This window comes from Bombus vancouverensis, chromosome 14, assembly GCF_051014615.1.
Source record: "Bombus vancouverensis nearcticus chromosome 14, iyBomVanc1_principal, whole genome shotgun sequence".
NCBI lineage: Eukaryota > Metazoa > Arthropoda > Insecta > Hymenoptera > Apidae > Bombus > Bombus vancouverensis.
In genome coordinates this window covers 12,731,433-12,744,293 of record NC_134924.1, presented here as the reverse complement: position 1 = coordinate 12,744,293, position 12,861 = coordinate 12,731,433, and the positions used below count along the sequence as shown (strand labels likewise).

Below are 12,861 nucleotides of genomic sequence, written 5' to 3'. Positions count from 1 at the left end.
CTTGATAATCATTTACCTTTTGATCGTGAAAAATTTGCCAAGCAATTAAAACTGTTTACAAATACATTTAGACAAAAGTTGCAAGGAGGTAAAGATGAAATGAAGAAAAATCCACCAAAGTAGTCCTTGTATATATTTAAGGTATAGTGACAACAAAAATCAGAAGACAAAGAAAGTTTTATTAGACTTTGTAAAAATGATATAGCTATAGTTTATTATTCTAGACTTGATTTAGTTAGAAAAAATTACACTTGTAACAATGGCCGTATAAAAAGGTAATAAAAAATATGAACATTTAATTTTTTACATTTATTATTCCATTTAGTATAAAAACAAATTCGAATCTTACTTCTATATTTCTGTTATTTTTTTTCATAGTACAATGAATGAAAATGGAAATAATATGTACATATATCGTGTTTCATGAGAATTTTTACTAGTACATCTACAATATGATTTGTATTAGTTAATAATAACTAATTAATAATTTAGTAAATTATACATCTTATATTTTTCCTCTGTTTCCTTTCTATCCATTTTGTTATTATTAAATGTGATATTGTTAATATTTCTTTTATCATCTTAAACTCCCTTTCATATTACTAATTCATATATTCTCCATATATTCTCATTCAATATTTTTATTTTTTAACCAACACTTGTTCTGTCATTAGCTTACATTTTCTTTCTGTTGAAAAGATCTTTCTTGGATGTGCTACAGTGTATTTAATATAAAAATTTTATACAATATAATTTCATATGCTGCATATCTAATGTTATTTTATATTTTTTCTGTAAGAATCTTCTTCTTTTCACACGCATAAAAATGAATTTTATATTACAACTACAGCAAATATATTACAATAGATAAATATTTCTAATACATCATTTATAAGAGTACGATGCTATATTCGAAAAATTAATAATTTTTTCGAAATTTTATCTTAATAAGCACAAATATTATCATATCACGAGGAAAGAACATCTGAATATACTTTTGATAAAATTTCAAAAAGGCATTAACAGTTACGATATAGGTGCTCGATAGTAGTAAAGGAAACAGATATATATATATATATATATATATACATATAGATTATATTTACTTAATACTATTTTAAGATACACTTGTGTTTATAAAAATAAAACACTTTATGAATAACAACGTATATTTTGTCATTTTATCGTTCTAAAAACGACATTTCTATATTTTTGATAATTTAATCAAAATGTGAAAGACGATTTGTACTCTAATAGGGTTGAGAGCACGATGTGCGTTATATGAAACAGTTCAGGGGTTACTTTTATACTTCAAGGTCAAAAATCACGATCGTTAAGGATACAAGTAACCCCAGACTACATAAAATTGTCATTATTATACGTTATAATTTTATATATGTTTTAATATAAATAACTACTAAAATAATATATGTTTATATATAAAATAATATGTTTTATATATAAACAGTATACTCTCTTTACAGTTCTCGAAAATTAACTAAAAAATATCTGTAAATTTCGTTTGAATTTACATTATTAAAAAAACAACGATCTCTTATGAATAAAAAGATGTTTGTTATTAATTTTCGAAAGTTGCAAAATAAGCTCTATATATAGGATGTGTATGTACATGTACATATACATATATATATATATATATATATATACACACACATGTTTAAGTGCTTTGTACATAGACACAGTTCACAGTTTTGTAGGAGGATTTTGTTCTGACAGTGGTTGAATAATACTATTTACAGTATTATGAGATCGTCCTCCTTTTCGTCCTCTACCTTTTTTATTTTGTCGTTTATTAGATTTTTGAAGCAAATTTTCTTGCTTTGATGTCTGTCCTTCTAATGAAGAATTTGTTTCGGTTGCATCTAATGGCTAATGGACAAATAATAATTTAACATTACCCAAAATTCTCATATTTCCGCACGAGAAAAATATCTTTATCACATACTTGCATCGTAGATGATGAGCTCTGTCGATTTTGAGATGTTTTATTTGGTTTATTGGCTCTACATGTTTGTATGACTGTGGTACTAGAATATGGAATAAGTTTCACTACATTGCCCACTGCTTTAGTACGCCCTTCTCTAAATACTATTCTTTGTCCTGGTTTTATATATTCGGGATGCTTTATAAATCTAAAACGTACTAAAGCTTTGTCTCCTGTTCTTAAACAATCTTGCGACATAGAAATTATGGACGCTGTCTGCCTTATGCTTCCACAATGTACTGAAAATGATTTTAAATAATTTTAAGCATAAAAACACAACGAATTTGAATAATTAAAAGGTTCAGATAGAAAATGAGAATTACCCATTGCTTGGTAACAAGAACTTATTGTTGTAGGATGATGTAGTACAAGAATTTCCCCCTCAAATTCCCAAGAAGCCTGAGGATTTAATGCTTGTGCAACCATTACCATACCTTTTCTAATTTGTGATCTTTTAATTTTTTTCAATGCAAAACTAGCAGTTTGACCACCTCTCACTTCACGAACAGGCATTCTCTTCCTGTGTATACTTTTTACTGCGATTGGAATAAAACGACCTAAAGGATCAGGTCCTAATAATAGAGTGTCGTTTAGCTTAATGACACCTTTCAATGTTGTGCCAGAAACTACGGTACCAACTCCCTGGAAGGGTACAGGAATATAAAATGAAGAAAATTTTTCGTTCTACAGCTAAGACTTCTAATATATGTTATAAAATACTAACTGGCACTGAGTATGTATCATCTATTTGGAATTCCGCTGGTTCATCTTCATGACTAATCATTCTTGCAGTTAATAAATTTAGAAACATCTTGAGAAGATTCAAATTTTCTCCTGTTACGTTCGATACTTGAAAAATAGGACATAATCTGTATAAATATATTAATAAATGAAATATTTGTATATTCATAGAAGGATAATATAATATTGTACAAAAATAAAAGCTGACCGTTCTGATACAAAATTAGTAGCGCTAACGACAACATCATCAGGCGTTTTTACCGTAACGGGTACTTTCCTACAACCCGGGGACTTTAAGATCCTTATTAACAGCCTTAAATTTTCTTGTAATATATTTGGTGGACACATGTCAATTTTCGTAACTACAACAAATACTGGAACCGATAGAGCTAAAGCTAAACCTAGATGTTCCTTTGTCATTCCAACAATACCAGCATTTGCTCCAACCATTAACATACCTAAATATTAAATGTTTATGCATTAAGATACATGTACATAGATATTTTTTAAATAACATTATCAAAAGGTTTTACCAAAGTCAGGGGCATGTCCTGTCATTCCAAAAACAGTTGTTTTTAAATATCTTTCATGTCCAGCAAGATCAATGAATGTAATAACTTTAGACGACTTCTCGCATATTTTAACCCAATCCAGGGATCCATGCTCTGGTTTATTTACTACATTACCTAGATGCAAGATATGTGTTTATCATACATACATATATTACAATATACATAATATAAAGATATAACATTTAACACTTGGCACATCAATCTTCTTTCATACCAACGCTATCAAATCCGAGAATGTCATTTCCAACGGAACTAGTACGTCCTGTTTCGGCTTCGTGTTTATGTCGAAATAATTTTTGACGCGCTAAGCCTCGACCATTATCGAGCTCTCCGTGTGTCAATACACCCAAAAGTGTTGATTTTCCAGCATCAACATTGCCAACAACAGCCACTCTTTAATTAAAATCTGTTAAACTAAGTTTCTCTAACAGCATTACATTTATTTTATCCTTATGTACATTATTTAAAATATAAACCTGATTTCTAGGAAATCCTGCCTATCTAACCGTCTCCGCACCAGATATTGACCTATAAGACCTTGATCTACTTTACTTTGACGCAGAAGTACACAGTCTGCTTCTAATGTTGCAGCAAGAGACTGTAAAGTAGCAACGGATGCTTCGTATTCATCTTCTTTTAAACCATCTTCCGAACCATCTAGGATAAGATAAATTATAAATATTTTTATAAATATAAACTTCGAAAAAGTTATTATACAAACCTTCGCCGATACCAATATCAAAAATTGTTTCACTGCCACCATCTTGAACTCTCTCTCTTAAGCGTCTAAGTAACAATTCGTATTGATCCTCCGATGGACTAACTAAAACATTCTGAAATCAATTGTAATTCATTATTATCATAAAATTATATGTTATTGAAATAAAGTATCATGGAACCTACCTTTCCTCTAATGCTAGAGTAATCTACATTTGTAGTAGATACATGATCATTCTCATGTAATTGTTTTATGTTTGGTATTATGATAGACCCATTCCCTGCCATGTTATGCTTTTTATATCGTATATTTTTATAGCGTGATAAATTGTGTTGATTTATATATAATCATTCAGATAGAAATTTAAATTGTCTACTGACACGTTGGTATAATAAACATCTTCCAATATTTAAATCCAAATCTTATTCTATAGATTCTTGGTATTAGTACATACATACTAACTAATTGTCTCTTTGTCTCTGGGATTTTAATATTGATTTAACATTAATATTAATTAAATAACTAGGTATGCAAGGTTTGTATAAATATCTTATACATATCATTTGTTCCTCAGCTGTAATATAAAGAACAAGATATTCTCATATTAAACTTTAAATATAAAATTCGATAAAATATATACATGTATATATTTTTAATTCAGGCATATAAACAGAACTACATATATTAAACACATTAAGATTAATTTATATTTTTGACAATTAGTACGCATAGGTATATACGTACAGTGTGTATCCATAACAATAAGCTGAATATATACATTGAGTGGTGAGATTTAAATAATACTAAAAAATAAGATCTTGATCATTTCTGTTACAGGAATCTATATTTCAATTTATTACAGACGAATATCTTGATCGACTTTTTATATGAATAAGGATTTATTTATCTTCGAAGAAATTTACTCCTAACATACTGCTAAGTTACCGTACGTGCAATTCGAATGTGAAACAATATAAAAGCTACCAGTCAGTTTACATAAGAGTAATCATATCTTTTTACCTGTTACAATATGTTCATATTATGTATTATTTCTTCGCGTAATCACAAACTAAACGTTAACATGACTTAAAACATCGATGTGCTTACGAAAAAGTTGTCAACGATTGCGCGATCCGATCATTCCGTCCAAGATGATCTAAAATCTAAAGCAATTATTGCGTATGCTGTGTGCTAGGTAGATTGTGAAACATCGACAATACTTATCGATGGTTAAGGTGATACGATACTCTCGATGCTCCTATCGTGATCGATTCTGTTACTTGTGCGATTTCTAATTCGTAATATTCCAATTTTCAAATCGAAACATGTATAAACAATCTAGAACATGTATGTCATAAAATATGATAAATAGAATACAGAGTTTTGTACATTTTTATGTTTTCACGAACATAACTAAAAAGATAGAACCTACAAATAGAAATTTATTTCATCTATTAATATATATATATATATATATATATATATATATATATATATATATATATATATATATATATATGTATTTCTTAAGTAAATGCTTTACTTTAGATGTTTTATATATGTTTACATGTTGTATGCATTTTTGCACCTTTAAATTTCCCATAGATGCATAAAAATTCACAGTCTAATGATGAAAATCTTTATTGTTAACCATGCGCATTTAAGTTAACAATAAATACGATGTTACACAAGATTTATGAAATATTTTTTATTTTAAGATATGAAAATGTATACGCATGATTCAAGGAAATATGGCTATATATATATATATATATATATATATATATATATATATATATATATATATATATATATATATATATATATACTATGGATATATATATATATATATCCATAAGAAACTATAACATTCCTACAAAACTCTTGAATTATGTTCGACATATTAATTCCTTCATATGATTGTAATATGTAGATATACATATAAGAATCAATATATGAAGAATTAAGATTTTTATATACATAAAATAACTATCAGTTGATTAATTAAGAGTTGTTAAGTTCACACGCTCGGTAAATTAAGCTTTTCATCCAGCAAATATAAATGATATGATTATTATATAATAAAATAAATCTTATTAAACTAGAAGCAAATTTGTTCGGACATACTACTTGGAAGCGGAAAACAGGATATGCTATATAATTCAATAGCCTTAAGTATATAATTGTTATATTATCTGTTTCTTATATTTCCTGGAATAATCAAACATTCTTGCGCTTTTAGAAGTTTGTTCGAACATCTACCATTTATAGGATTGAATGTGCAAAAAATTATAGATAGAATTTCCGCCTATAAACACTTCCGTCTAATATTATGATATGTATGTCTCATCTCCATATTTTTACCCTTCACGGGTAAATCTTCACAGAACAGCTGTTCATTGAAGATGTTTACTATTACTTTGGGATATGTTGAAAGTTTGGCTTCTGTCAACTTCTAATTGTAAGCCAATAAACGATAGTAACTTAACGCCCAAAATGATTGTAATCGTATAATTCTACATATTAGTAGAACGTAACCTTGATTATCTGTAGATTTTCTAGCAAGTATCATGGCTCAATGTAAGTTAACCCCTCGTGAGTTTATAAGCAATGCCTTTTCACCACAAATCGCTGCGATATGTTCAACCGCAGCTGATGCTGTATGTCAAAAAAACAATTTATCATTCGTTGAACTTCTACAACCGTTTTGTAAGCTAAATACCGAAGGTAAGAAGTTGGTAATTGTTCTCATTCATTACTACACTAGGCACTGTCGCATTAATTACTCATTAATTACATCATTAAAATTACTCATTAGAATAAGTAAATGCTATAACTAGATGTAACAAAGGCGAAATTTTATATAATGATAAATAAAAAATGTTTTATTTTGTTATACTGTATTACTATTGTTTTATTGAATACAAGCTTTTGTTACATACTTTTAATATTTAAACAATTATGACGAATAGTTCATAAAATGTTAAAAAAGAAAAAGAAAATACAGCAAACAACAGTGTTTCATAACAAAACAATAAGTAAATTATGAAATAATCATAATTGCGCATAAATAAATTTGAATTTTCAATTATCTTTAGATTTATTTCACAAATTACATATTATATTATGTGTATTATTGTGAAATATCAATAGGTTTATTTTTTATTCTTATAGGTCATTTTAAAGACCCGCAAGGAAATACTATTAATGTTAGAAATCTTCGTCTTTTTATACAAGATGTTAATGCGCAACCACCAGAACCAAGTATTGCCAGAAAAATGTTAAATGAAGCAGTTAGTTCAGCCATGTGTGAACATACAACTACTATTCAAATTGGAACAACAGAGCTTGATATACCAGTATCGGTTCCTTGGTTTGAAGCATGGAGAGAAATGTTTTTAAGTGTTCAATTTCCATCGGATCATGAATTCACAAAACATTTTCTTGCTTGTATGATAATAGTTTCCACAGTGGAGGACAATCCTTTAGAGAAGATACAAAATATGGGTGCCCAATTACATCAAAATATACCTGGAAAATTGCCAAAATGGTTTAATAACAATACGCTAAGATATTATATCTTAGTACATGATACTTTACAAGATGACAGGAACAAGTATTTATTTTTTATTTCATGGCTTCTTTATGTAGAAAATACCAACTATTATTAAAATTAATTATTTGTAATCTTAATAGGGCTGAAAAAGTTTTTATGGATATGAAGAACATTTATGGTGCTAATAATTGTTTTTTATTACAAATGAATTCAAGACCACCAGGTCAAGTTGATGATAATATTCATTTACCAGATCCTTGGAGTCAATTTTTAGTAAAACATTCAGAAGTATTAGGAGGTAGTGAACAGAATAGTTCTCCTCGTACACCTGTAGATACTAGTGGTGTTTCTTCTATGCCAAATGAAGTTACAACAGATACTGAAAAGTATGCTTCTACTATATTTCTCAAAAGTTTATGAAATAATTGTGAATGTGTATTTCATATTTTAGAACAAGCCAGGCTGGAACACCAATAGCTCCGCAGAATTCTGTATTGGTTTCTCCAGATTTAAATGACGCTATTAGTTTCTCTTCTGAAATATCCGAATCAACAAGTACACATTTAGAAGTTGGTCAGGAAGCTGTTTCCGTTACAATTCATCCTTTAAGTCCAACAGCTGACAAGTCAAGAAGTTCTGTGTTGCACGGAAAGGGACAAATAATCACTGATACACCAATAAATATAAATGTTTGGGCAGATTCTCCTAGTCACGTAGCAACACAACATGGTGCTAGATTATCTACGCAAGATCTTGAAAGAGTACGAGCATTAATAACAGAATTTTGTTTAAAATGTTTGTTACCATATGTAGAGAAACAAATTGGTTTGCTAAGTGATGTAATTTCAAATAAAAAGGGAGTCAGTAGATCACTTTTTAGTGCTACAAGACGATGGTTTGGAACGAATAAGCCTGGAATACCGGGACCTACTCCGTCAAATGCTGTAATGTATGTTTATTATATATCATCTTGTTAAATAATAGCAAATTACAAGTATTAGATATAACAAAAGTAATATGTAGCATATATAAATATGCATATATAAATATATAAAGTTCCAGTTTGTTTGGATTTCAGTTATACAACAGAATCACCAGAATTGCAATTGCGTCGCTTAGGTGACTTATGTTTTATGTTTGGTCACTATTCACTTGCTTACCAAACATATCATAGCGCAAAGAGAGATTTTGCAGCAGATCAAGCTTGGCTCTATTATGCAGGTGCTCTTGAAATGGCTGCTTTAAGTGCATTTATGCAAGGTGAAACTAATAGGAAGACTATCGAATATATGGATGATGCAATATTGACCTATTCGACTAGTTGTAAAATGCCCCAATTTGCAACAAGAGCAACATTGCTCAGTGCAGAATGTTTGAAAGGTAAAAGCTTATATGGAGAGGCTGCTAAACAATTGATTCGCATGACCAGTGAAGATTCGGATTTACGTTCTGCACTCTTGTTGGAACAAGCTGCTTATTGTTTTATTGGGCCAAAGATGATGCGCAAGTACGCATTTCATGCTGTTCTTGCTGGTCATCGTTTTTCAAAAGCAGGTCAACGAAAACATTCATTGCGATGTTATCAACAAGCTTACCAGGTATTCTTTAATTAACTCTTATATATATATATTAAATCTTTATATTAAATTATCATATTCTTAGGTATATAGTGGAAGAGGTTGGTCATTGGCAGAAGATCACATACATTTTACAATTGGTAGACAAGCAGCATCATTAAAACAAGTTAGTGAAGCAGTTAAAGCATTTGAGAAATTACTAAATGTTTCCAGTAAACAACCAGCTTCACAACAAGCTGCATTTTTACGTGAATTTTTACATATCCACAATGTATGTATAAGTATAGTTATGAAATATAATCCATAATGTGTATATATATATATATATATATAGATGGATGGATAAATAGATAGATTGATAGATAGATAGTTAGATAGATATATATGTTGACTATCGCATTAATTATATATTATAGTTATTGTTACAGGAAGGTTTATCGAATTCTCAAGAGCTTCCTATCTTGCCTTTACCATTAATAGATAGTAATGACATTAAAGTATTTTATGGTCCCATAGCTAAATCACATGAAAATAATATTCCTGCGAGTCATGTTTCATTTGATACTGAAGAATGTGATGATGTAAGATGGGCAAGAATGGAAGAAATGTTAATTACAGAGGCTCAGGGATCTCCTCCTATGATATTCAGACCTACAGTTGCGCTATATTCTAAGACAAGTAATAACAGTGTAAAACCAAATGCTGTTTTGAACGAGCCAGTACATTTTTTCATTGAATTATATAATCCATTACACATACCGCTGCCATTGTCTAATGTGACTTTATTATGGTCATTTACTTCGGCCAATGGACAAGTTACAAATGAAACGAGATCACCAGAGAATTTAACGCTAGTGGATGCACAAGTGATCGAAAAAATTATTTTACAACCAACATCTAAACAAAATGTTACACTGTGTCTTATACCAAAAGAAGTAGGAGAATTAAAAACATTAGGTTTGAGTTATGATTTATCCAATCCGACTCATGTAGTAGATCCACCAGTTGTTAATCCGACAATAGCTATTACTGGGAAAAGATTGTTTGAAATTAGGGGACCCAGATTAAAGAATATTAAAGAGAAACCTGGTACAAATATATATGGTGTAGATTATAGATTAGAAATGAATATTATTGAAAAAGCTCCATTTATGCAGGTATTTAATATTACGATGCAGTTATATGTTAAGTATTCAATATCGTACAATATCTGTACAATATGGTTAATAAATATTTATTTTTAGATCTTCTTTAGCAAACTCTCTGCAGAAATGCTATGTGGTGAAATTCATAAAATAGATATAACATTGAAAAATGTGGGCAATTCGCCTTTGTCAAACATTTACTTGGCATCTACGGACGCAAAACTTCTCTCCTTAGGAGATGAATACGTAGACACGCAAGAAAGTAAATAAAACTTCCGTACTGATTTCATTCAATGATTGAAATTGATCGAGTTGAAAGTAATATTATACTAGTATTTTATTTGTGATTTCAGAACATATGACAAAGAGAAACAATAGGCTCATATTAAAGATTCCATTACCTTCCACTAACGATATATTGAATGTTGGAGAAACGCATATAATACCATTTTGGATTCGAGCGCCGCATGAAAAAGGGATTCATTGTTTAGATTTACTTTTTTATTACGAGAATACTGATTTAAGAAGCGCAATAAAACACCGACTTTGTAGACACACGTGGCATTTTACAGTTTTAGATTCCATACAAATTAGCGCGATTGCTTCGAGAAGTGTATTATTTAAGGATGTTTCACCTACATTAAACTTAATAATTTGCATTAAAAATGCAAATCAAATTCATGACTTAATCACAAGTGAAATTTTGTTGTCCAAAGTATTGTTCGAAAGTGATACATGGTCTATATTTAGTTCATCGGTTTTGTCGACAAATGTTAAGATACAGTTTCAAGAAATGTTTCATTTAATGTTAAAGCTAAGAAAAAAGGGCAAAAATGAGTCGAAGTTTTCTGATGTATCTTTAACTCAAGAAAACGAATGTATTGATTCAGATGCAAATTATCCGTACATCAATTTCATACAAAGAAAGGATATTCCATCGTTAGACATCAATGAAAACATAGCTGAAGTACAGCAATCTCAACGATTACCACAAAGCGATGAACAAAGGTCCTTATCTGCTACTATGGCACTAAATTCTACTTTAATTCTCAAATGGCGAGCGAGAATAATTGAAAATGGAATTATTACGAGGCAAGCAATCGGTCAACATCATCTCGATATACAATATTTGAGTAAAACGTATAAACACCCCAAAGAAGTTCACGTTGAATCAAACGAATATGCTGGACGTTTGAAGATCTTTGGTCCAGATAGAAACGTACTTGATTCTTTGGCTGTGACTAATAAGGAACAAGCGTCGGAAACAGAATTTTTGAAAAATATGATTTCATTTTCTTTGAGTCATGATAGAGAGATCACACATAATTTTAATGAAAATCGATTGTGTTTCATTCCAGTAATAATGTATATACAAAATCATTTAGAATCACAGATTGATATTAAAATCAATACAATAGGTACTAGCAGGTAAATACTACTAAAAGTAATTTTAAAAAGTAATTTTTATGGGTCGTATTATAATTTACCCTATATGTTTTTAGCGAAAGTCATTTGCCAAATATAAAGTCACAGTTGTATTCTCCGCAAGCTTCTGCGTACTACAGATATGCTTGTCATTCAGCAATTTGTTCTCACGTAGAGCCATTGACCAGCAGTACCGTAAACTTACAGGCTGTACTTCCAGCACCTGGAACGTATGATCTAGCAGCGCGTGTAGAAGTTTCTGCAAGGGTTGTAAATACTAGAGAATTCATCTTGCAGAAGTGGAAAATGGAAAGCATATGTATTATTAACGGTGATAGTAAATAATTTAAACATATAGAAATATTATTATTAATACAATTAATACTACTATTACTGTTATTAAATTCAGTGTAATAAATTTCGTTTATCTAATTTAAAATCCGCACTATGTAAATATATAGTAAACATTTAATTGTCGTTGTGACATTTTTTGTGCGAAGCTGAGACATGTATTATTTTAAATGTATCCCATTGTTTAAGGTGTAGAACTATAAATCTTGTTAAGTATACAAATTGCTTATTACAGAATACATAATAATCGCTGAATCCTGATGAAATAATAATCTGTGAAAAGAATTTTGTAAATTACATTCTCATAAATTAATACACTGAACACATTAAATATAAAAATATGCTCAGTTGTAATTCTCCGCGTAAATGTTGAAACTGTAACAGGAATATTGTAACATATTTTTTGCACCAGCATTTCATATTTTTTAAATCAAAGTAAAGAGAAAACTGTATAGACTTGTAGCCGCGGAATCCTGTAACAGATAAATGATTATATTATAAATAAACGATACCTTTCTTACAATAAAACTTAAATCGTCCTTGTACGAGAACATATAACAACATGTTTTAATAAGTCTATGAAATAATACTGTAATTAAACCACTGAAATAAATGTTTAAACAATAATCATATTACATGGCTTATTACATTATAAAATTGAATGATATTGCATATATTAATAACAATTGATCCAGAATTTGAATATTATATTATACACAATAACATATATTACATATATTTTACATAATAACTCCACAAAAGACTTTTATA

The 12,861-nt window shown here is 29.4% G+C and overlaps 2 protein-coding genes across 5 annotated transcripts; one reads left to right on the top strand and one right to left on the bottom strand.

Annotated features, from left to right (window-relative positions):
• Nucleotides 1-8: 8 nt before the first annotated feature.
• On the bottom strand, nt 9-5,350 carry GTPBP1 (GTP-binding protein 1). Of its 2 annotated transcripts, none has more exons than XM_033333277.2 (11): nt 5,057-5,350; nt 4,222-4,610; nt 4,040-4,151; nt 3,795-3,975; nt 3,533-3,711; nt 3,280-3,432; nt 2,955-3,204; nt 2,730-2,874; nt 2,329-2,647; nt 1,967-2,244; nt 9-1,890 (listed from the first exon to the last, which is right to left on the bottom strand). In XM_033333277.2, the coding sequence occupies exons 2-11, from the start codon at nt 4,321-4,323 to the stop codon at nt 1,705-1,707; spliced, it is 1,905 nt and encodes a 634-aa protein (XP_033189168.1). In that variant the 5' UTR covers nt 4,324-4,610; nt 5,057-5,350; the 3' UTR covers nt 9-1,704. The 2 variants fall into 2 exon arrangements, with proteins under 2 accessions (XP_033189168.1, XP_033189169.1); XM_033333278.2 differs by having other exon boundaries at nt 5,144-5,350.
• Nucleotides 5,351-6,279: 929 nt separating this feature from the next.
• On the top strand, nt 6,280-12,722 carry l(3)76BDm (trafficking protein particle complex subunit 8 homolog l(3)76BDm). 3 transcript variants are annotated; one of them, XM_033333276.2, is made up of 11 exons: nt 6,280-6,497; nt 6,590-6,763; nt 7,211-7,652; nt 7,733-7,978; nt 8,044-8,541; nt 8,671-9,190; nt 9,255-9,440; nt 9,598-10,326; nt 10,414-10,576; nt 10,668-11,742; nt 11,817-12,722. In XM_033333276.2, the coding sequence occupies exons 1-11, from the start codon at nt 6,464-6,466 to the stop codon at nt 12,082-12,084; spliced, it is 4,335 nt and encodes a 1,444-aa protein (XP_033189167.2). In that variant the 5' UTR covers nt 6,280-6,463; the 3' UTR covers nt 12,085-12,722. The 3 variants fall into 3 exon arrangements, with proteins under 3 accessions (XP_033189167.2, XP_033189166.2, XP_076480346.1); XM_033333275.2 differs by having other exon boundaries at nt 6,282-6,497; nt 9,586-10,326; XM_076624231.1 differs by having other exon boundaries at nt 6,284-6,763; nt 9,586-10,326.
• The last annotated feature ends 139 nt before the right edge of the window (nt 12,723-12,861 follow it).

Bases quoted from the DNA above. Each gene is read 5' to 3' on its own strand.
- GTPBP1 (XM_033333277.2), bottom strand. From the start codon at position 4,323: ATGGCAGGGAATGGGTCTATCATAATACCAAACATAAAACAATTACAT. The intron at 4,152-4,221 runs GTAGGTTCCATG...AATTGATTTCAG, and splicing joins ACTCTAGCATTAGAGGAAAG to AATGTTTTAGTTAGTCCATC. The intron at 3,433-3,532 runs GTATGAAAGAAG...TCTTGCATCTAG, and splicing joins TCTCGGATTTGATAGCGTTG to GTAATGTAGTAAATAAACCA.